Source organism: Lethenteron reissneri, chromosome 3 (genome assembly GCF_015708825.2).
Source record: "Lethenteron reissneri isolate LAM-NWPU_2019-01 chromosome 3, ASM1570882v1, whole genome shotgun sequence".
NCBI classification, from domain to species: Eukaryota; Metazoa; Chordata; class Hyperoartia; order Petromyzontiformes; family Petromyzontidae; genus Lethenteron; species Lethenteron reissneri.
This window is the reverse complement of record NC_083781.1, coordinates 12,825,104-12,850,023: the sequence shown is the minus strand read 5'-3', so window position 1 is coordinate 12,850,023 and position 24,920 is coordinate 12,825,104. Positions and strand designations below refer to the sequence as shown.

The window sequence follows — 24,920 nt, the reverse complement described above, 5'->3', positions numbered from 1 at the left end:
ATGCCAGGCTTGGTCATTTATCTGTTCACTTTGCATCTTCCTTGAGGCAACATAGGGCGTCGATGTCGCTAAGCAATCAAACAACAGCGGCCGCGACTACGCACGCCACTGCCCCGTTGGCCGCCTCCGAGAACCGGACTATGGCCTATTTCGGGTTCACAGCGCAGCTGCGCTAACCGTTACCCCACCGCTCACACCCGCTTATTTATTCACGTGTGGACGAGCAGTGTGCGGTGCACGGTGGGAGGGGTGGGTGGTGGTGGTGGTGGTGAGATCTTACTTGTCTCCGTAGTTGTTGGCCAGCAAGGAGACCCGTGTGTACTTGGCGTCGGTCTCGTCCAGCTTCTGCCGCAGCTTGGGGGCGCTCGGGCACTTGGGCTTGCGCGAGAGGAAGGCCTCAGCGGACTTGACCACCTTGGCCTTCTCCGTGTTGAGCACCTGCAGCCTCTTGAGGATCGCCTGCATTGTGCGCCATCGTCAACATCAATGTCAGCATCATCATCATCATTATCATCAGAAGCAGCAATAGTGGGTACAGCAACAGCACCCATCATCATGAGCAGCAGAAGCATTTTTATTCATTGTTGAGCCTTGTTGTCATGATTTGTAGTAGCAGCAGCAGCAGCACCATTATGGCACCATCGTCTTCATGAGCATCAGCAGCAGCAGTGTCTTTAGCCACTATCATGAACGTCATCATCGGCACCATCATCAAAGATAATTCACGCACGATTCAGCAGCATCGTCATTGATAGTCAGCATAATAATAAAAAAACTCTCAAAAAATGTTTGCGGATGTTTGCGGATGCTTGCGCTCCCGTGATGAGCTTGCAAAGAGAAAATGTTCACGAAAGACTGGATGTACTTACGAGATAAAATGATACTACAAAGGTGTACAAAGGTGGAGGCTGTACAAAAAGGTCTCGTTTAATTATGGACAAGACATCCATGATGCTCTTGGCAGTACAAACATTAAATTATACGTGTTTCACCCTTGTAAAGCTCCGCACGTTCGCAACGGTGTTGGGTGCCACCCATCGATCGTATTGCCCTCTTGCCAAATATATATATATTAAAAATCACTCTGGGAGTATTTCGGCTTGTGTGGCGTCATCTGTAAGCACGCGGGCGAAGTCGGCGAGCGAGGCAACGGTGCGGTGCAGAAGGCATTGCCGGCGACAAATTTAGCGGAAAATAAAAAAAACTGAAGAAGGCGCTCACGTCTTGCTCGCGTAGCCGAGAGGCGCCGTCCTCGGCCGGCCGGTTCTTGTCGAGTGGTGTGCGAAGTTTGGTCAGCATCTGCTGCTCCTGGTCATCGAGCTCGTAGTAGATGCGCTCCAGGTCGGAGATGTGCTTGACGCACTCCCTCTCCTCCGAGTTGTCTGCCGCCAGAACTGGTGTGGTGGACGCACACACGCAGGGGCCGTCACGTACTTATTCATCGTGTGCGTTTTAAAAACAAAATGGAATCGTGGCCGCTGAGCACAGGCACCGAAAGGGCCCAAGACGCAAAGTGGCCGAACGTGTCGGTGTTGACGGTAAACGCACCGACGATTGCGTTACGCAAAACTTTACGGAACTCTCCACCAATCCAATTAATTTCCCCTCACGGTGTCCCAACCGACCCCTCATTTCCATTTAGTTTTTCCTGACGACCAATCCAAATTTAAAGACTCTCCACCTTGAAATCCGATTGGGCGTGCCCCCTACGTCGCCTCCCCCTGGCCAATGAGAGTCCAGCGCCGCTATTCAAACTCACGAGGGAGCCATTAAGACTCGGCGAGTGTTTATCTATTTATTTATTTATTTCCGAACAGTGCTTGCCTCTCGGCATCCCTTACCACGGGCATATTTTCTTTAAAATTATAATTATCTTCATTAAAACACAGATCAGGAAATTACTCAATTTAGGTACCACCCTGAACCCCCCTTCTCTCCCTCCGTAAGCGTCACCGCCGACACGCCGAAGGATTTCCCCGGAGTCGTACCTTGGCCGGCCTGCTGCTTGACGTCGCCCGCCCGTTTCCGCAGCGCCGCCTCCGTCTCCCGGCGCTTCTGCTTGAGCTCGCTGAACTGCGTGGAGATCCTGCGCAGCGGCGAAAACGAGCGAGCCGCCTTCGTGACAAACTCGAGGCGCGTGTTGGCGTACGCGTGGAGCCACGTAAAGCCTGTGCAGGACTTTGTGCCCCACGTGACGCGCATCGGGCGTAGAGGCTGCACGAGGGGCTGGCGACCTGCGGCTCCGGAGCCGCTTCCGGCTGTTTAAGGACTGCATCGTGACAATATTCACATTTTCTTGGTTCTTTCGGTAAAGTCACATAGAAGGGAAATAATAAAATAATAAAAATAAAACATTATAAATTACAATTCTCACGATGTTTTGGCCACAACGCAAGCAGCCGTCCTCAGGTGAAGAACAGGGTTGTCGGAAAGACAGACATTCAGACGCCGTCTTTCTGACAGATTATTTTTACCGAATTCGAAAAAGAATTGCTCTTCTTGTTATTTTGGTTGCCGACCCCTGGGCTACACAGTGGGGGGTAAGCGGGATAGGTGGATGTGGGGGGCACGGTGGAGGGGGGGGGGATCGTTGCCTCCGTGGTAACGCACCCGTCGGCCAGCGCGATCGAGTCTGGGTCCGTGGGGGGGATGACGAAGCAGGCGCTCGGCACGGTCTCCGTCTTGCCGGCCGAGTTGGACACCACCCAGTTCTCCTTGTCGCTGTTGTCCTTCAGCGTGTACTTGTCTCCGCGGTGCAGGACCAGCTGCGGAGAACACATCCAAGCGCCGGGCTCGTTACGCTCGACGGGGCGGCACCTCCCCGGCGTCCGCAGCGGAACGTACGCAACAGGTGGGGGAGGAGTACGTTGGATAATCATGCCTCGGCGGGAGCCCCAAATCAAGATCGCGTTGAGAGCCACTTTGACAAGACCGCCATCCCGTTGCACCGCAGTCTCCAAAAGGTGACGCCTCGCGAAAAGCCGATTTCAACGTTAACGTGCACAGCCCTTGTGCAGAGCCACTGCTGTATGGATGGCGTCCTCATGCCCTGCGGGGGTCAAATTTGTGGTTGCCGGACCGTACTTCGCCCACCGTGTTGGCTACGCCACGACTCAATAAGCGCTCCAATGAGTCGCGGAGCTGCCCAATATGAAAACTTCCGGAACCCCTCCGGCTGCGTATTGCGCGCGGTGATCAAACGACGGTGTCCCGAGTCGGGTGCGGCGCCGAGGTCCCGCGCTGCACTCACTTCCCCGTCCTCGTAGTCGCACAGCGTCTCCACAGTGAGCGGCTTGGGGATCTTCTCGCGGCGATACTTGAGCGGCACGATTTGAGTGGCCCGGTTCCTCAGCGCCACCACGTTCTTCTCGTAGGCGTCCATCTCTTTTTCCTTCTCCTGCGGAAGGCGGAGGGGGCAGCGGAGACGCGTTGCACAATAGGCCGCAGGCACGCGAGTGGACGTTTTCACAACAAAAAGACCCAACACAAACGGAACTCGATTTCCTTCTGGGTATCATCGGCAGTCTGGCTCGACACCCAGAAGGTTTGTTGGCAGGCGAAACTGACACTTGGGGGCCTGCTCTGAAAGTTTGCTGCCATTTTTGTTGTTGTTCCCACCGCCCATTGTTATTACTGTGACAGAGGCAATGATAATAATGACAAAAAGGTGGTGAGATGTATGAATTAGTAAGTAATGTTCATGGGATTGTGCTCGCATCACACCGGGCAGGCTCAGGGTTCGACTCGGACCCCGGGAGGTGTGGAAGCCAGGCGCTTGCAGATGCGCTTTTGCGGCCGTCTTGAACGCTCTCTTTCTTCCGATATTAGGAAGCCACCGGAGCTATGCACTTTTAGATCATCTGGATTGATAAAACTACTGTCTTTCGAACCGCTTTTTGTGTTTAGTTTGTTGTCCTTCCCCCGCACCTCCGAATAGCACGGTTGGCTACGTACGGTGTGCAAGAAGTTCAACATACACACGCACATTAGATCACTGCAGTAGCGTAGGGCAAATCACGGTTGGCATATGTTATCCGTCATGTCTGGTTGCAGCTGATGCCTTCGACCCCCACTTCAGCATCAACAATGCCGTGTCAAACATCATCTGCTCAATCGTGTTTGGGAACCGCTTTGACTACGACGACAAGCGCTTCCGCGACTTTCTGCAACTCTTCGCCGAGAACTTCAGGATCGAAGGCGGCTGGAGGGGGAAGGCAAGTGGAGTTGAATCTTCAACGAGCGTTCGCTTATAAGTCTTTTATTTTAAAGTCTTTTCTGTGCCGGCCCGATCTGGTAGGGCCCTGAGGAGGCACCGGGTTGCTTTTTGTACAACCCCCGGGGGTGGGGGGTGGGGGGGCACGTGAATTTGGCGTGGCCCTGCTGGGCGCTGCACCCACCTGCACCTCCTTGAACAGCTCCTCGACTCTCAGGGCGCTGTCGTTGGGGTCGACCGTGTAGCGCCGTTTCATGTCCGCCGACTGCTTGGTCAGCCACTCGTTGGACTCCTTCGCGTCCTTGTTGAACTGAAACGGAACGATAACGCGTGGTGTCTCTCCCCCCACCGGCGAGGCCTCTCCATCGCACTTTCAATGGTACCAGATGTGAAGGAGTCCCAGCCCGAGTGAGTCTTGAACTCAGTCTTTATTCCGTCTTCCGCACAGCGCGTCACACATCAGGTAATTACTCCGTTCAGGTGCCAACCTTGAACCCCCGTCTGTCCGCTCCTTTTATTCTCTTTTCCACCATTCCCGATCTTTCCACGACTCTCCATCAATTCCATTAATTTCTCCTCACGGTCTCCCAACCAACCCCTCAATCCCATTTAGTGTTGTTCCCCGATGACCAATCGGCTTTGAATGTCTCTCCACCTTCAAGTCCGATTGGGCGTGCCCCCTACGTCGGCTCCTCCCCCCCGTGATAGTTGCTGGCCAATGAGAGGCGAGCGCCGCTATTCGAACTCCCGAGGAGCCGTGAGAGGCAGCGAGTGTTTATTTATTTCCGAGCAGGGCTTGCCTATCGGCATCCCTCACCACAGGTATATTTAAAATGTTTTTTTCGTATTATCGTCATTAAAACATTGCAATGAAACATCGGTTCATCTCTGCGTCAACCGAGTTTGTTCGGCGTGCCTACCCAAATGCCGTAGGACGTTCAGTAAATTCGCACGCGCGTGTGTTTGTACCATCGTGTGCTCACCCACAAGGACACCTACCTTGTGGTGCTCGGTCATGAACTTGAGGTGAGCCTCCTCGCAGATGAGGAGGTTGAGGTATCTCTTCCAGTCGTTCTCCACTGCGTCCATGTGGGCCTGCACACCACCACACCACACGCATCAAACACTGTTGCATCGTACCACACACATCGCTTCACATGTCACTAAGACAAAGATCCCCCCCCCCGTAGTCTTCACAGGACTGTAAGGGCAAGTGCTGTTAGCGAGCAGCACCTACGAAGGCCCGGAACAGCATGCCCCGGCCGCCTTTGAGGCGAGGGGGAGGAAAGAGGATAGGGATTGGGCGATTGGAGAAGAGGTTGAGGCTTTAAGAGAGGAATGGAAGAAGGTTAAGGAGGGGGACCTCTTTATGTACGTATGTTGAACTTCTTTCGCACCCTACTTAGCCAGCCGTGCAGGGGGAAGTCGTGCCCGACTTTCATTGGCAAATCATCACGGTGCGCCCTCTCCGGGGAGACCCCCTCGTCCGTTACCACTCACCTCGATCGTCGGCTTGGCCGGGTGCTTGGCCGCCAGCAGCTTCTCGCCCTCGTCTTGGATCTGGTTGATGGACGCCTCCTTGGCCACGAGCTCGTTGTTGACGATGTTCTGCACGTCGACACCGTTTTGACAGGTTAGGGGCGGGGGGGGGGGGGGGCGTTTCCTGTTTCACAGCTGGGAGCCGGCGTGGTGGCAATCGATTAGATTGCGAGCTACGCACTCCCAACCGCTGCGCCGTACGGCCAGGCCGAACACATTAATAGGAACGACAAACAACAACAATAACAACAACAACGGCAACCGTATCTCACGACGCTTGTCTGGCCAGGAATACACGGCAAGAGAGAGAGAGTGTGTTACGCTGCGAGCACGGCCCGGGGCGAACCAACCGGGACCCAGGACCAACGGTGACAACGAGCCCCAGGGCACCGACAGCTCCGCGCGGTGTCGTGGCAGCGGGAGGAGGAAGAGGAGGAGGTGGAGGACGACGACGCACCTCATACTTCCGGGTGCGCATGTCAAAGTCGAGGTTGCGGTCGCTCCAGTCCATGCCCTTGCGCTCCTCCTGCTCAGAGTCCAGCCACATGAGCTCGCGAGTGCAGCGCTGCATGTACGTGTGCAGTTCGTTCAGGTCCTTCTGCCGCTTGGTGGACGTGCCCTGGGAACAAACGGGGGGGGGGGGGGGCGGGGGGCCGTGTGGCACCGTCGTGATGAGCGGCTTTGCCGAGTGTTTTCGGGTCGTGTGGGGGGGGGGGGGGCGGATGAGGGGGATGAGGGGGGGGGGGGGTTTCTGCGTTGCCGCGCAGCGGTCGACGTTTTTGCTCTTCGCGCTCGGGAAACCCCCGAAAGTTCGACGCGGAAAACGCATCGCAGAGGAACACAGCATAGCCGCCAAAACCTACAATGGTAATAACCGTTCCACCTTAAATTAGTGACTGCTAAATTAATAGGAAGGGGAGGGGTCCCGTTTCAATGCCCGAAATTTCAAGCAGCATCAACTGCTGGACCAGGCTTTGGACCAAGCTCTGGACCAGGCTCTTGACCAGGCTCTTGACCAGGCTCTTGACCAGGCTCTTGACCAGGCTCTTGACCAGGCTCTTGACCAGGCTCTTGACCAGGCTCTTGACCAGGCTCTTGACCAGGCTCTTGACCAGGCTCTTGACCAGGCTCTTGACCAGGCTCTTGACCAGGCTCTGGACCAGGCTCTGGACCAGGCTCTTGACCAGGCTCTGGACCAGTGCTTTCAACAAATTGAACTCTGATCCCGTGTTTTGGACTTCTCTCTAATGCGCGAGATGGGTGTGTGTGGGTGTGTGCGGGGTTTTCATTCTGCACCAATATCTCAAAAGCTCTCGCGTGCACGAATATCCATCTGCCACCACACAATTCATAAATACAGCCACGCTGCCCGTAGTGTGATGACCCTATAGAACACACATCTCTGCAGAAAATTAAAACGATTATTCGTCAGGCACATTGGGTGGGGTATGTGGCTTTTCACTCATGTCAACTTCAGTTTCCATTTAGAAAAAAAAAACAATCACTTCATCCTGCATCTTTTTTTTTGACCATCGGGCAATTGCGATCCTAAGCCGTGATCAACGATCGCCATTGGGGTACCCACATTTTGGCGGCGTTTTAACGTCCCTCCACCGCGCTCACGTTTCCCACGAGACACAATCGCCGCGTGTGTGCGCGCGCACGTGCAGGGTCGCTGATATGTTTGCTTTAAAGCAGACGGCAGCACGAATGATGTCCGTGTGGAGCGCTTGAGGAATGTGCGGAAGGCACCCGCGCCCGTTAGGTAAACGAGAGCGGGTGCGTCAGCGTGCGTCAGCGTGCGTCAGCGTGCGGTGCGGCGCCACTGACCAGCAAGGTGCCGTACTCCTCGTTCAGCTTGCGCAGGTACTCCTGCCAACAACACGCGCAGGTCATAACGTCAGCAGCTGCCACCGACAAAAATTCCCAAAGTTTTTTTTTTACTCGTAAGAAAAATAAAAAAAACCGCACACACACTCACACACACACACACTTAACGCGCGTGTAGGAATGTGTTCAGGTAGGCCCGGAGATGATCGGCCATCACGACTTTGGTGCTCGTAATTACGGGGTCTCCTTCGGCCGCCTTGACGTGCGGCCCGTAAGCCTCGATCTCCTTGTGGATGATGTTGTGTTCGGCCATCTGCATCTCCACGGTCACCAGGTCCGATCCAAAGCCTTTCCGGTTGAGCGAGTACTGCAGGCAAAGACAAAGATCCCACCCGTAGCGTTAACAGACTGTTGGGGACAAGTGCTGTTAGTGAGTAGCACCTATGAATGCCAGCAAGGCACACGAGGGGGTGGGTGGCCAGCAGCACGCCCGGCCGCCTTTGTCTCCCCAGTGGCGATGTTTTTACACACCGTACCAGGTTCTCATGAGGCCGATTCGATCTAGCGGAGGCCCAGGACCAGTTCAGATAATCGTCACTGGTGTTGGCCATGATCGGGAATCGAACACGGGTCTCCAGGTTCGTAGAAAAATGTGCTAACTGCTACATTACCACTTCCTATCCACACACACAGAGCGGTGTATGCTCTAGTACTATGGTGGCTCGCTAACATGCGTTTGTCTTTGAAGGAGAAAACCACAACACTTCTTCGAAAATCTGACTCGAAAAAACTGGAATAATGTGCAAAACGTTAACTATAAAAACTCGCGAACCGGTGCAAAATACTGTTTCAATATTGCCACAAGAGTTCACGGGAATATCCGATGCGTCACAGGGCCACGTTTGCTTGTGCTGCACACGGCGCAATAATCGTATGCGGTTTCTTTTTGCAAAATGCATTTACACGCGTGGCTACGTGCATGCTCGCACAATTACACAGATGCTGCAGAGGTAATGTGCATAGTTGCACAGCGATCAACTGTTTGGTGGGGGGAGCGTTGTTGGTGCAGCTCACTGCGCCTTACAGTGGCGAACAAATATCTCGTAATCATTCATGGGCACCCCCATCACCAGCACGGTGAAGCATGGTCAAGCGAGTCAACATAACCGACACCCGCATAGGGAAGCCTTCTGTCCGCAGTCGATTAACTAAAGGCTTAAATATTGTTTTTAATTATTGCTACATATAAATGGGTACGAATGTAATATTCAAATGCACGTTGCATAAACCCAATAAACGTGCAGCGCCGGGGCAACGTCAGCACGAGGTTGGGGCCGTTGCACCAACGTCGGCCCAACGTTCAGCGTCGACTGGGGATAGGCATCACGGGATACTTGCGACGGCGTCCGCTGCATACAAATCGGCCCTCCCGTGTTTGCCTCGGAAATTAAACAACGCTCCCCCGCAGCAAACATGAACCTCGCAAAACGTCTGCATGGCTGCTGCGCCGGCACAGCGAGGCTTGCAGGGCAGCCGAGCTCTGGGACACCACGGACCCGTGCACCTTCACGGCAATTCCTCGCTGAACGCGCCGTCCTGTTTGCACAATGCGTTTTCTCGATAAAGTGGTTCTTTCACTCGGGGAAAACTTAACAGACCGCTTGGGGCAAGTAGCACCTATGAAGGCCGGCATGGCACACGAGGGCGTGGGTGGCCAACACCACGCCCGGCTGCCTTTGTCTCCCCAGTGGCAACGTTCAAACACCGTACCAGGTACTCATTTGAGGCCCAATAACGATTCAGATAATCGTCACCGGTGTTGGTGGCCGTGAGTGGGAATGGAACTCGGGTCGCCGGATTCTTGGGGCGGAGCGCTAACCGCTACGCCACCGCTCCGTACGCACGCACACGTACGCGCATGCACACGCACACGCACGCGCGAGGCATGAGCAAGCGTCGAGGCAGACCTACCCGCTTCTCCCCCACCATCTTGAGCCAGTCGACTTGCGGGCGCATGTTGGGGATGTTCACCTGCTCGTACACCTGGCGGTACTCGGCGCAGAGCTTCGACCAGCGGTCGTGCAGTTGGTGGATGCTGGGGGAGAAAGGCGACGGCAGGCACGTCCGGGACCACCGTTAGTTAACAGCGGGGCCTCGTTGTAGCCCACTCGGTCCCGAGTCGGTGCAAGGCACGAGGCGGGTGAGCACGAGGTGGTGAGGATGAGGTGGTGAGGAAGAGGTGGTGAGGAAGAGGTGGTGAGAGCATGAGTGAGGTGGTGAGCACAAGGTACGAGATGGTGAGCACGAGGTGGTGAGCACGAGGTGGTGAGGAAGAGGTACGAGGTGGTGAGCATGAGGCACGAGGTGGTGAGGACCAGGTGGTGAGGACCAGGTGGTGAGGACGAGACACGAGGTGGTGAGCACGAGGTACGAGGTAGTGAGGATGAGGTGGTGAGGAAGAGGTACGAGGTGGTGAGCATGAGTGAGGTGGTGAGCACGAGGTACGAGGTGGTGAGGACGAGGTACGAGGTGGTGCTGTGCTTTCCCGACGGCTCTCACTCTCTGTTGATCATCTCGCCCTGCGGGTGCTTGAGCTGCTTCACTTGCTCCGAGTCGAGGAAGAGGTCCTTGAGGCTGCCCTCGGCTCGGCTCAGGTTCTCGGCATTTTTCGCTCGGTATTGGAATTCCCGGCCGTTTTCCAGATTCTTGATATCCTATGGAACCAAATCGAGAAAAACAGGGGAGATGTTAATACAGAAACTACACGATGGAACGATGCTTGGCACTTGCACACAAGCGCAATGAAACAAATGATCACGTCATTAACGACGCCTTATTGCAGAACAGTACACGGTTGGCACATGTCTGTTTTTCAGTGTACGGCCCCTTCTTCACGACAGAGAAGGAGCACACTTCACTTCATGAAACATACGTGTGTTGCGAGGCAGTTGTATTACTACGAAGGGGGGGGGGGAATACTTGTTAACTTTAAAACTTTTGCCACAAGCCGACCGCGTGGGGCAACACGAGCTACGAATCGGGAGGCTTCCGCTTCGAATCAAACGACAGCAGATGGGCAGCCCTTCGCGGTACGCGGCGTAACCTGCCAGACCTATAGGAGTTCGTGTAGCCCCGTTAAAGAAAATTTGGCCGCGGTGTAATGAGAAACGGCCGACCCAACAGCATTGCGCGGTCAGTCCTTGGGTGCTGGCGGTGGCGAAGGGGGGGGGGGAAGAGGACACTGCTGCTTACAATGGCGAGCTTGTCCTCCGTGTCGATTATGTCCTTCTCCACCTGGTCGGCATTCTTCTGCAGTCGGCTGATGAGGATGGCCAACTCGTTAGCCTGGGCCCTGCGGGACACAAGACGCAAGCGGACGTTGGTGCTGGGAAACCGAGGGCACTCGTGGGCGAGCTGCGGTCGTCTTTCAAGACGCCGGACATCAGCTTGTCGCCGAAATACAATTTTTTGTATTTATTTATTAAACACATGTTTTCATGTTACCAGGTAAAGTCCACTGAGCCACATAGCTCTTTTTCAGAAGCGACCTGCCCATAAATGATAACTCAACGATGTGGCTTATCATCGCGTGGACATTTATAGCAGCCAGTGTGGAGGGAGAAACCGGAGGACCCGCAGAAACATCCACACGACCACGGGGAGAGAGACACGCAAAGTCGAAATATACAGCAGCAGGCGTCTGCATCGGGATCAAACCGACGGCCCGGTTCAGGGCATGAAAACAAACGACAGTAGAAGATGAATTGTAATTCATCATCATCATTATAATTATACAGCGGAGGTGTTTACACAAAGCGTGATTTAATTCATGGGGATTTAATCAGTTTCTCGACCGGGACAGCGAGGAGGAGAAGCCTCATCATGTATTGCCCTTACTTCTCTACACGTTCGCACACAATGGAAGTTGTTGTAGGAAGCTGTAGGTGTGTCTGCCGAGGGGAGTGGTGGCACGGAATGTTCTAAGAATGACTGCAGGGTCACACAGGCAGGGTGTGCGCTGTGAAGGAGCCCGATCATAATGCAACTGCAGTGCAGGAAGTAATTATAATAACTAACACATTATGCTTTGGTTCTTTCGGTAAAGTCACGTATAAAGATAAAATAATAAATTAAATAATAGCATACTACGACGTTTCGATTGCAACACAAGCAATCGTTATCAGGTATAAAAGAAATAGCAACAAAAATCTACCCAGAAAACTATAGACATACATATAAGCAGGCAGATATCACAAAGATACATAGAGAGAAAACACACATCGGCAAAGATACATAGAGAGAGAACACACACACAGAGTTCTCTGTGTATCTTTGTGATATCTGCCTGCTTATATGTCTGTCTATAGTTTTCTGGTTAGATTTTTGTTGCTATTTCTTTTATACCCGATGATGATTGCTTGTGTTGCAATCGAAACGTCGTGGTATGCTATTATTTTATTTATTATTTTATCTTTATACGTGACTTTACCGAAAGAACCAAAGAGTAATTCCTGCAGTCACGAAAGCTCCAAATTAAGATTAAAACATTATGAATAATAAGAATAGGTTTTACCCCTTCTGACAAAACAGTTGTGTTCAGATGTTCAAACACCAAATAGAAACCTTCAGCAAGGAATCAAGTTGCTGCATTAACCACGCGTACTTGTGGTGAACATGCAAACATGGCTCTGATACTATGTGGAATTGTCTTTGAAACTGATTGGTCTACCCCAGAGACAGCAGCCTTCTTCAGGGCCTAGTCTCACCACCAGCGTCACACCAGAGAACAACGCCAAAAGGCGACCAGCACAAAGACAATGCACTATCAGAGCATTTGTAGCTCGGGGTGAGCAGCTATATCATGGGACCTGTTTGCCAGTATCACACATTATGCCCTTTTTCTTGATCCGTGAAAACCTCAGAGTCGTCGCAAAGTTACACAAAGTGTTTGGCGATGCTGCGTTGGCTGTGGTGCAAAAGTGCAGTTAACAAACCCCCCCCCCCCTCACATTCGTCAATAACGCTGTGGAAAAAAATATTAAATAATATATAGGCGACGTTTCTGACAGGCCATTACCCGAAATGTCGCCTATTACATACACTGTGTATATGCTTTATTTTATTCTAAGGCCACAGTATTATTGATGAATGCGTTGAGCATTTTTGAGTCTCAAAAGGCTGTTGTCGGAGGCTCCACCGTTGGGTTGTTGGGCCAATTCCGAAGCCACGGAAAATTGTGCGGCAAAGCCCGAGTTGTTGGAAGCTGAGAAGCACCACAGCCGTGCCGTTATAAATCTCATGTTCTTGCGCCATGTTCCACCAAACTCTTGTTCATTACTATTATAAAGCCATTGAGGAAATATGAATACATGGCATTGATAAAAATACTGCCCCATCTCCCCAGCACAGAAGCTGGAAGTTACTATTTAGAAGGGGGTGCGATGTGCTTTAATACAACGAGACTAAACGAATGATCGGTGTGGTGTTGTGAACGTCAACGACGGGGAGACAAAGGTGGGCGGGCGTGGTGCTGGCTCCCCGCTCGCTTGGCCTTCATGAGGTGGCTGTGCAACCAGCACTTGCCTGCACAGCCTGTAAAGAGGCTATACGGGAGATCTTTGTCTTTGCAGTATGAAGTGTTCCAAGCGAAACGTAATGCTTTAGTAATACAGTAATGCTGTGGTAATAAAATACCAGCAGCATCGAATGATAAAATGTATTTAGGGAAAGAGTGTCAGCATTGTCTTCGTGTCGTGTTTCCACGGCCAGCTGTTAACAACGCCGGTGGCAATGAGGTTCTCCACGCGTGCATACTGGACTGGAGTTCACAACCCACTCGCTAAATCCACCTCCACTCTGTATCACGGACATACATATTCAATGGCATTCCATAACACAGCCCACGGACTTACGTTAGCTCGCACAAGTCTGTGGGGTCGTTCCTCGCACCTCCGATTAGCGCGGTCGGCCACGTGCGATGAAAAACAAGTTCAACGTACGCACGAGACAACTCGTGACCGGGTTTGAACTTTTGAGTTCTCATCAGCAAACCGTGATGTTGAAACACCTTTCCAAGATTTGGGGTGGGGGAAAACGTCACTCAACTCAAATCTGTCCACGAGTTATAATTCAAAATCGCTGCACTGCATTAGGGCACACGCATTGCCGGATAATGGTGTTGTGTTCCACAATGTTCCACGTGATATTAATGTGTCCGTGCTATTGCTGCTGCATTTCAGTACCTGTCCGTATGCTGGGCTGGGTTAATTTGGTTCTTTAGCCCAAGGCTGTGCCAAATACATCCAAACAAAATCTTAACGAAAAAAAAAAGTGCGGTTTCAAATTGTGGGCTTCAACTAACCTCAATGCTTCCTAAATGACACGTTTCTGACGTGAAAATTAAAACCAATTCCCACAAAACCCACTAAAAGGACAATTATCTTGTATTTAAATACAGGTTCTGGTTTTACATTGATGGTGATCGCTTTGGTAATTGCATTTGCTGGCAGAAGACACTGCCAAAATATGCAGCGAGCATTGTGGAATACATTGACTGTACATTAAAACACACACACACATCTGCACCTGCCCAAACTTATTCTACAGTTGTGGTTGATCTACCCCTTGGCAGGGAGATGACAAATGCGCCCAAATCTCGGAAAAACAGGTTGTGTCGTTGATAGATGTTCTTTAATACGCGAGCAGAACAATATCCATTTAATTTATTGCCCGTCCAAGAAACATTTTTTGTGATCAGAAAATTGAAAAGACAGCATACGCTGTCCATAGAGGATTGATATTCTGGCTTTGGGTATTCAGGTGCCAGTTTGTTACTGAACCCGGTGATCCCCCAGCCCGCTTCCTGGCTATGCCTCAACAATAATGGCGAGTGATGTCCGAACCAGGTTTGGAGGCCCTCTCCTTACTAACCACCCCCCTACCGACCAGCGTGGTGAAATATGGTGAAACGAGCCCCTGTGAGCTGCCATGAATTAGGGAGGCCTTCATCCAGCAGTGGATTGACAAAGTCGTTTCTACCCATCACGAGTTCAGTAGTTCATTATCGTTTTTTAGATTAGCACTGGCAAAGTAAAAATTTTCGTCTTTTTTAAGTATTTTGATAGCAGGCGTTTATGACAAATCCAGCTAGTAACATTTATACCAACAACAACTGCCACTAAGTAGTGGTGACATCACCACGGCGCTTGTGCCAGGCTACGTGCAGGTTAAGGCCACGTGAAGTGCCGAACGCCCGCTGGTAGGTGGTCACAGGACAGACCCAGGTGCCATGGGTTGACTTGACTGAGCTGACTGGCCGATGCACCACCTGTGTTGACACCACATCCGTCAATATACACAACTCAACAAAGCGAGGAATCACTTTGAGGAATAATCTCACATGCCAGTCGTGGTTTGAAATTCCACATTCCTATGGTCCCCAGCCAGCTTAGTCGACACATTTCATAAAGGACCCCAACAGACATACCTCCTGTACCCAATCTGATCTGGTGAGTTTCTGGCGCTGTTATCTGCTGATCAAGGTAGAGGACATTTTTAAAACCAGCTGTGATAGACTGAAAGCACCTTCATTTAAGCGGGGGGGGGGGGGGGGGGGGGGGGAACATAGCTGGCACGTTTGTCATCATATTTGCCACGATTCACCCCTCTGGTCATTCCATTTGTCGCTAAGAGATTTCAAAATCGATAATTTCTTGTTAACATCGCGGTGACTGTAGCTACCACTATTGAACTATTACGTGCAACGTATATATGCACGTATGTAGAACTTATTTTGCACCGTACGAAGCCAAGCCGTGCTAATCGGGGCATTGGCATAAAAGGTGTCATACCCATGGCTTGTCAGGAGAAGGCAGTGTAGCAAACATTTGGACTCAACCTGTTCCGTCTGTATGGGATCGAGTGTTTCCCCCTCGCACGAGTGGGGTTTTGTCCAGGTGCTCCGGTTTCCTCCTCGAATGTAAAACACTCATTATTTGTCCAATAACACCTTAACATAGACAGAGTGCAAATGCTTGGGCGATTGTTGGCGTGGCTGCCTTCTCGCTCGTCTGCGGTTCCCGCTCACGCTTCTGGAGAGCGAGCGAATGCCGTGTGCGGTGGCGCTTTACAAGCTGGGCTCACCGATATTCACTATTACGATATTCAGATTCGTACTCAAATGAGGTGCCCCAAGTTGTCCACTGGCTCAGCCACTCGCCAACTTTGACGTCAAAACTTACAAACATTGCCGATCAATTCCCCACCATACGAAAGAAGATTAATCTATGATATCATCTATAATAATCAATGATAATCAATGATAATCTATAATAATCGATGAATCACTAACAGCTGTACTTGCCGGTCATCGCCGAACCAAGTTTGCAGTCGGCAAGAGTGTTTTTGTTTGTGTGGCATTGCTGTTGTTTGTAAATGTTTCTAAAGACTTTTACAAAAGTACATAAAAAAAATCCACTCAACAGTTTCGTGCCAAATTACAATAGTTTCCCAAATGAATCCGTGGGCCCTTACGTGATTTAGAAATAGACATTTAACTACGATTTAGAAATAGATATTTAACTATTACGCAACAACAATTACCACAGAACCGACAAAATACAAACGCCCCAAATCTAATGAAGTTTCGGGATGGGTGTGACCTCACACTTCAGGACATTGAAATAGCTTTGATCGTTTCTATCACGCACATCAGGCTTCTGTTGACGCTGTCCTACAGTTCCTGCTCCATACTGTTGTTGTAGCTGGCCCGAGGGTAGGGTGTGTTGTGCTGCTCCTGCTGCTGCTGCTTCGAGTCGGGAATCACGTGAGGGGCGGCTCCTGCAATTGGCGTTGTGAGCAGAGCTCTCTAATCTCACGTCCTCACGGCGGCGGTGGCTAATGTCTTGCATTCTACCTCGAGGCGTGGCAGTCGACCATCTTCAGCTCAACGACATCCCCACATTTCAGCTTTTCGCCAGTCCACTGCTGGAAGTTCTCCCCCCGCCGCCCCAAACTGTGAACTGCAGTCATGCGGGAGTTGTTTGACCATACGTGACCATGCTGGCCGGTGAGAGTTGGTGAAGGAGGGTGGTGGGTAGGGGGAGGCAGCCAACCACAGTGGCGGGATGTTAACTACCTCGCCTGGTATGCAGGAGGTCGTGGGTTTGATCCCGACCCTGACGCCTGCTGTGCATTTGGAGTTTGTGTGTCTCTCTCTCTCATCATCATCACCACGGTGGCTATGAGATGTTAACTACCTCGCCTGGTATGCAGGAGGTCGTGGGTTTGATTCCGACCCTGACGCCTGCTGTGTATTTGGAGTTTGCGTGTCTCTCTCTCCGTGGTCGCGTGGATTTTTCTCTGGGTCCTCCGGGTTTTCCCTCCACATTTAGACACATGCGTTTCAGTGTATTTGGCTGCTATAAATTTCCACGTAATAAGTCACTTTGCTGAGCTCTCATTTGTGACCAGGGTGCTTCTTGAAAAAGAGATACATAGGTTTGTGGGCCTTTCATTTCAAAATAAAATAAAAAGTAAGTTTTAAACATCGCTCGCCACTGGGAATAAAACTTTAATCTGGGCGTTAAACACTATACACGGCAGTGAGTACTGGTATTGTGTAACCCAAAAACTGGAGACTAATCCACAGGGCCTGCCTCTTGAGATGAAGAGTCGGTCCTCATCCAGCAGTGGATAAACACAAGGCCTGCCTCCACCTTTGCACCCGGTGTCCAAACCAACTCTTACGCAGAGACTGGGAGACTGGGCTCTCCCACGCAACCTGCCGGCCACACTCCCGCATTGCCAGAGTCAGGAATTTGGGAGTTGTGTGGAAGTTGCTCTGTCACCGTTTGCCAGAGAAGTGATTAGTAATGAGTGGCATAGCGGGGGAAGGCAGTCTAATGGGATTTTGTTGCAGTAAGTAGGCTGCGGAATGCAAAGGAGGAAGGGAGGGAGGCCCGGTTGCACAACACATGAAGCGGTGGATTACCCAAACTTGTAGCTATGCGTGCCGTTAACTGACAAATTAAGGGAACACTGACTAATGTTCTTTTGTGAAAATGGCCACGAGGCGGCTCGGGAGATTTTGTGAGAGAGGCAGAGGAGCCCAAGGCCACGGCGGGAGATGGAGTCTGCAGCGCAGCCCACGGGGAGGGATGGAGGAGGTAGGCAAAGCGGGAGCTGTGGAGCTGGGGAGAGAGACCCCGGGCAGTGGCGTAGCGATCAAATGTGCAGGCGGCCAGAGGGGTCCAAGGCGGTGGGCCATGATGAGGAGGCGATGGGGGGGGGGGGGGGAGCATTTAATGCCTTGTGCCAGGGCCTGTGCCACCCATTGGACCTAGGGGATCTGCAAGGCTGTGGGAGCGAGGAGTCGTGAGGACGAGCGGTGGGGCTGAGGAGCAGAGCTGTCGTGGCACGAAGGGGCCGTGAAGGACACGGGAGCAAGGGTGAAGGGGGGAGGCGTGGGCCGGGACTGGGAGGGGTTGAGAAAAAAATGACCAGCACCACAAACCAAGAAAAATAAGAGCGGACCAAACGAAAATGCATCGTGGACATTACGAGTCGAACTGAAAGTGGATCCGTTCCGAATGGACTTCATGCACTGCCGGCGATTTTGTTGAAGGGAATGTGACAACTGCGATCTCGAGTAGAAAACCTCATTTTTTGAGATCGTATTTTCAGTGACAACACAGCTCCCTAAGATAGTTTGGAAGGAAGTAATAGGGAGGGTTAATATTACGAACCATCAACAAGATTACAATTTGCACCATCACAATCAACACCAACGGCAAAACGTATCGTATGTGCTCGTTCCCTCCTTTAGCTGCCATTCCATCACCAATCTCGCCCATCAGCCATCAACCCAACTAGTGAATGATGGGTCCTGTCCTTACCCAATACGTCGTCTCTAATTCGTGGACAGCCCAGGCTCGCCATCGCGTCACCGTAACATGCCAACAGTCACCAGGGTCAGTGGGGGGGGGGGGGGGTCAACGAAGGAGGGTTACGACGGGCCTTCGACGGTAGCTCGCCGCGAGGTGGTTTACAAATGGCGCGCAGCACTCGGCGCCTCTGCCATCTCGGTGCGGTGGCCGTGGGTGCGAAGGGCTCGTCGAGCGAGAGAACAAACGCGGTGATTTGTTGCGAACGTGGCGCGCAACATCGAAGCCCTCGAGGAATCCATCACGGAAGGGAATGACAGCGCTGCGGCATCGGAATTTTGCCAAAGGTGTTGGAAGAAACAACCCACACGCGGTCGAAATAGCACGTATAGCAATGCGTTGGGGAATGTAATACGCTGCAAGGTGAACCCCCTCTGGCTCAAAGAGCTGAAGCAGAGGAGGTATTTCGGGGCAGATCATGCAGACAGACACGAGTTGTGGGACATTTCACCAGCGGGTGAGGAGACAATGGCCGTACCAGCCGGAACATGACCAATCTTATCAGATGTCGGCACACCAAGCCGAGGTTGAATGTTGTGGCGAGTTATTTCTATGGGAGACTTCCTAGGTCACAGCAGATGTTGACGATCTTGGGCTGCGAGGTGGCCAGGGGACGGCAGCAGTAACACGAGAGATTCTTACATGTTCGTGTGGGGCTCTTTAGAGTGCGATCCCCTCGTAATTCCTGGGGTTTCCTCCGAGTGCATTGGGCACACCGCTTCCCTGCACCGTAAGGGCACGCCACTTTTTGAACGGTGGAATTTCAATAAAATGTGCTTCGTTAAAATATAGGCCACGAAAATGTCAGCTCGTCTTGTTGCTACGTGACGCACGCTCACAATAACAATAATGTACAGGCCCCTTTTGGCAAGCCACTGCTGGATGAAGGCTTCCCCGTGATGTTTCACACGCGGGGGCCGCATGACCATACTTCCCCACATTTGTCAGTGCGGGTTTGGTGAACGGGGATTGGGGGAATCGCAGGACAAGCGGATGCATCACTCGTCACCGACGTCACCCGTGACTCGGACTCGAACTCTGGAAAGCCGCCGGAATTCGAGTCACACTTGAAGACTCCTTAAATGCTACAAACACAAAGTTCTAGAAGGCGTGGTTACGCCCTTGCATGAGGAAAACAGACGATAAAGATTAACCAGCATTTAGCTGCGAGGTGTGGACGGAATAAACTGGTTATTCTGGATCACAATTCACGTCCCAGCCCATCACGCCCATCACACATTAACCACGAGCTGTGCCATGCAGCCAAACACGGACAAAGCTCCCCCGCACGGCCTCTCACAGAGTGTAGGGGCAAGTGCTGTTAGCGAGCACTTCTGAAGGCCGGCACGGCACACGAGGGGGTGGGTGGCCAGCACCACGCCCGGCCGCCTTTGTCTTCCTAGTGGCGATGTTTACACAAGTACTCATTTGAGGCATAGTCGACGTAGGAGAAGGCCCAGGACCGGCCGTGAGCGGGAATCGAACTCGGGTCGCCGGGTTCGTAGCGCAGCGTAGCGCTAACCGCTGGGCCACCGCTCCCCACTGCCTTCAACTCCACCCTCTCTGTGCCTCCAGCTCCCCGTCATCCCACAAGTTAACGATGCCTTGAACGTTGACGAAAGCCCAGGCCCCTTAAACCAGTGGCTCTTAGCCTGGGGTGCGTCACGCCCCCCCTCCCCCCTGAGAGTGCGAGATGCCCTTTCTGGGCCTGTGCGAGACACGGCCAGAGTGGTTTTTGGAAGGTCAAATCATCGAAAACACAAATCGAGCACCGGCACGTTAAGTACAACTTACTTTGTTTAAATCGGACCCTGCGTGTTTATTAACATGCTCAAAAGTGTAACGACTGAGAACCAGTTGGGTCCAAGATTGCGGTAAAGGTCAAGAGCCACTGCCCCCCAGACTGTCTATAAGTGCAACCAGGGCCCGAGTAAGACGTGGGGGGCTTTCGGGGCTCCAGCTCAGGGGGTCTTCGCCAGCTGGAGAGGGCCTCCAGAGATGAAGTGGAAAGTTATTTCACTTGTGAATGCCGAATTGTATTTGTTGTTAGCCGTGTAAAAATACCATTTCATTTTTCGTTAACTTTGTTTTCCTTTTGAAAATATTACTGGGGAGGGGGGGGGGGGCTCAGTACCTGTCGCCCAGGGGGGCCACAGAATCTTTAACCGGCCCTGAGTGCAACGCGTAACATGTCCCCTGCCTGTGGTGACAATGTCTCACGGTGATGTTTGGACAAAAGGTGGGTCATTGCCCGAAACGTCGCCTGCTCTCCGTTTTCCTCGGAAGGGGTGCAGACAGACGTTTGGTATCGACATCGCAACCGAGCGTTTTAGTTTTAATTCCGGAAGACTCGTCTGGTCCACGTCTGTTCCGCGTCTGTTCTACGTCTGGTCCACGTCTGGTCCACGTCTGTTCCACGTCTGTTCCACGTCTGGTTCGCGTCTGTTCTACGTCTGTTCCACGTCTGTTCCACGTCTGTTCCACGTCTGTTCCACGTCTGTACCACGTCTGTACCACGTCTGTACCACGTTTGTTCCACGTCTGGTTCGCGCGCACGCTAATTATTTGTTTCGCTGCCTGTGCATTCGAACCGCGCGAGGATGGCCGCCTAGACGACCCATCGCGCTCCAACCGCGACACGCTGCACCGAGCATTGAAATCCTCCCCGCGTCAACGTCGTTTTGCCACCAAATAACAACAACAACAATCGTCGTCGTCGACCATCGCACACAAGCGAGGAGTCTGCGAGCGAACGATACACAACGCCCACAGCAGAGGGTTGCGGGAAGTACGCAGTGCAGAAACACCTGTGCCACACCCAAGGTGGACGGACACAGGTGGAGGTGGCCAGCTGAACGCGCACAGGTAACGCGCACACTTAGAACAGAACAGGAAGAAAAAAAAAGGTGCACGCACACCGGTAGAAACGCACTGTAGGTACGCGTACAGGTGAGCGCGTGCACACGATGCCTCGCTAAGGTAAGCGCGAGCATGTTCGGACGGGTAATGGCGTGCCGGTACACGGGCAAGTACGCGCACAGGGACATGCACAGGTGAGCACACAGGTAACAAACAATATGTACATACGAATGGACACACCCAAGTACAGAGAGTTACATGCACGCATAGGTACGTGCGCAGGTGAACATGCACGCGCAGGTGCATGCACAGGATGAAAACACAGACACGTGCTTAGGTGGATACACACACACACAGGTGAACAAGATGGGGACACACAGGTGAACACGATAGGGACACAGGTGAACACGATAGGGACACAGGTGAACACGATAGGGACACACACACAGTGTAACTGACTTGGGGCAAGTGCTGTCAGCGAGCAGCACCTATGAAGGTCGGCACGGCACACGAGGTGGTGAGCACCACGCCCGGTCGCCTTTGTCTCCCCAGTGGCGATGTTTTACTACACACCGCTAGCAGGTACTTATTTAAAGCCGAGTTGACCTAGGGGAGGCCCAGGACCCACTCCCATCATCGTCACCGGTGTTCGATGCAACACACGCAGGTGAACGCCCGCGCGCATACACGACAACACACAAGAAAACACACACACACACAAGACAACACGCACACAAGAAACACACACACAAGACAACACACACAAGAAACTCACACACAACCACACACACAAGGTAACCACTGGCGTCGCTGTGGAGAACTTAAGCAGGCGATTTGCCTGCTCCACGTATTTGCGCCTCCGCTTATAAACATTAAAAAAGCAACTTTTTTACGCACACACAGACATACTCGCGCGCGTGCAGCACCACCAGTAAAACGCGGCAACGTTGGGTCAACGTTGGGCCAACGTTGCCGCGTGGGTTGTCACCGTCCCACGTTCCACTAGGTGCCCCTGCAGCTTCCACCACCCCCACAACCACCCCCACCATCACCCCCACGACCACCCCCACTCACTTCTTGATCTTCACCACGGGCGGTTTCCCAGCGGCCGTGCTCGAGTCGCGGTCCCCTCGCCGCGGGAGCTTCAGCCCCTTGAGCATGGACATCGCGCCGGGGTCCTCTGGCGGTCCCGATAGGACCTCGCGCCTCGCCTCTCCTCCTCCTCGCCAAAGTCGACGCGGCTCAGCCGCAGTCCTTGCTCGGATGCTCGCAGGGCAGAGAAGTGGCCGGGGGTTGGGATGGTGGCGGTGCTGCTGCGACGGAGACTCTCAGAGCAGCGGTGCTGTAGCTCACAGGTGAAGGGGACGAGAAACAGGTGCGTGTGTGGTGTCCGTGAAGGCGTGGAGAGAGATCTGCTCGCACCGTGGGACGCGGCGCACCCGTTTTAAGTGGCGCATCGCAGTCCGATGGGAGGAGGAGGAGGTGGTGGTGGGGGGGTTGCCTGGGCGGGCCCCGAGAGCAGTCGTACAACGAGCCCGCGGCTCTCTCCGCCCGTCTCACCTCCCCCCCCCAACCCCTCGCCCACCGCTCTCTCCGTCTCTCTCGCTGCCCGCCCCCACCCAGACCGTGTCCATCCCCATCCCCCCCCCGTGTCTCCCTCCATCCCCATTCTCCCCCCGTGTCTCCCTCCATCCCCATTCTCTCCCCGTGTCTCCCTCCATCCCCATTCTCCCCCCGTGTCTCCCTCCATCCCCATTCTCCCCCCGTGTCTCCCTCCATCCCCATTCTCTCCCCGTGTCTCCCTCAATCCCCATTCTCCCCCCGTGTCTCCCTCCATCCCCACTCTCCCCCCGTGTCTCCCTCCATCCCCATTCTCTCCCCGTGTCTCCCTCTACCACCTCCTGTATCCCCCTTTCCCCCACTACCCCATGTCTCCCCCAATGCCCTCCGCCCGTCTTCCCGTGCCTTCCTAGATCCTTTCTCTGTCTTCTTGTGTATCCCCATGTCCTCCCCAAACCGGTCTCTCTCCGTGTCTCCCGGTGCGTTCCCCTCTTCACAAAACGTTGTTCCCCAACTTCCCCACGTATGCCTCTTGTCTCTCCCCGTTGTCTCTCACCCGTCTCCCAATGTCTCCCCCAACATCGCCGTCTCTCCCTGCTTCCTTCTGCTCCACCATCCCTGGGAAATGCCGGGAGACTCCCCCCAGAGGAGAGGAGACTCTGGTGACACGCACGCGTGCATTCCTGCAGGTGTAGCACACCTGATGACATTACCTGTCCGTGGTTGTTAAAGGGCAATGGTAAACAGAGCATTGGGGGCACCAACACATCGGCTAAAGGACAACAATAAATGGGTTTTGTTTGCGTTGAACAGGGCCCCCGTAGTTTAGATGGAGTGTTCTTGCCGATTATAATCGTGGCCCAGAAGCATTTGCTCAACAAGTGCGACTGCTGGTGAGACCGCGAAGATCAAAACCGGGCCAGTTTTCCTTCATGAAATCAATGCAGCTGGTTAATATTGGTGGTCTATAGAGCCAATACATTGGCAGATGGATTAAATCGTGGATTTGAAAAAAAACACTGAAAGTGTGGATACACAAGATGTAGATCTGCTAATATTTTAGATTACGTGGTTACGCTTTTAAGACATTGTTATTAACGGATGTGTTGAGTTTTTCATTTTGTTAGTTGTGTCAACTCAACACCAAATAATTTGTGTCGTCTAATATATGCATGCGCGTTTGATCATATCTGTTCCTGTGCGGTTTATATTCACATTGTGTTTGTGGGGAAAATAAAGCAAATTAAAAAAGTTAACCTGCTGAATTGAACGCGTCTCATTGTAAAGATGTTTACGCAAAAATTACACTGCAATATTTGAAAATACATTCGCTAATGTATAATTATTGTTATTTAAATCCCCAATTAGCGTCTAGTAAGTCAAACATCAAGTCAAGGAGCATAAACCTCCATCACGTGAACTTGGGGCGTCATTCTCGCAACAGCAGCAACAGCAGCAGTAGCAGCAGCAGCAGTAGCAACAGCAGCAGCAGCAACAGCAGCAGCAGCAACAGCAGCAGTAGCAGCAGCAACAGCAGCAGCAGCAACAGCAGCTTTAGAACAAAGGCGGTGGTCACTACACCGCGCGCTTTCAGATGCGCTTCTGTGGCCGTCTGGAACGCTCTTCCTTCCGATATCAGAATGCCACCGGAGCGATGCATTTTTAAATCATCTTCTAGATTGGCAAACTAGTCTACCAAGAACTGCTTTTTGTGTTTAGTTTGTTGGCCTTTCTCCGCACCTCCGATTAGCACGGTTGGCTACGTACAACATACAAACAAACGTTGCAATGTGCGTATGTTGCACATGACTACAACATGGATGTCAGCATTTATATATCAATGTCATTATTTTCACCCTTTCCAACCTTTGCGCCATTTCGTTTGTCAGTATTCACGTTTCCGATTCACGTCATCGTGCGGTGATGTGCACCGATTGAACACGTTCTGCTTTAGGTCCATTGATATGATCGTGGAT

General features: G+C 52.4%; 1 protein-coding gene across 1 annotated transcript in view; it reads right to left on the bottom strand.

Annotated features, from left to right (window-relative positions):
- EVPL (envoplakin) overlaps window positions 1-22,813 on the bottom strand; it is a 33,699-nt gene extending 10,886 nt beyond the window's left edge. The window contains exons 1-15 of the mRNA XM_061560724.1: window positions 22,459-22,813; window positions 10,835-10,934; window positions 10,142-10,296; window positions 9,554-9,677; window positions 7,821-7,949; window positions 7,583-7,624; window positions 6,210-6,371; window positions 5,714-5,821; window positions 5,213-5,308; window positions 4,398-4,523; window positions 3,251-3,397; window positions 2,611-2,765; window positions 1,989-2,086; window positions 1,222-1,394; window positions 281-459 (exon numbers count right to left, since the gene is read on the bottom strand). Of these exons, the coding sequence (XP_061416708.1) occupies window positions 281-459; window positions 1,222-1,394; window positions 1,989-2,086; window positions 2,611-2,765; window positions 3,251-3,397; window positions 4,398-4,523; window positions 5,213-5,308; window positions 5,714-5,821; window positions 6,210-6,371; window positions 7,583-7,624; window positions 7,821-7,949; window positions 9,554-9,677; window positions 10,142-10,296; window positions 10,835-10,934; window positions 22,459-22,550 (1,886 nt within the window). The 5' untranslated portion in view covers window positions 22,551-22,813. The remainder of the gene's footprint in view (window positions 1-280; window positions 460-1,221; window positions 1,395-1,988; window positions 2,087-2,610; window positions 2,766-3,250; window positions 3,398-4,397; window positions 4,524-5,212; window positions 5,309-5,713; window positions 5,822-6,209; window positions 6,372-7,582; window positions 7,625-7,820; window positions 7,950-9,553; window positions 9,678-10,141; window positions 10,297-10,834; window positions 10,935-22,458) is intronic.
- Between the last annotated feature and the right edge of the window lie 2,107 nt (window positions 22,814-24,920).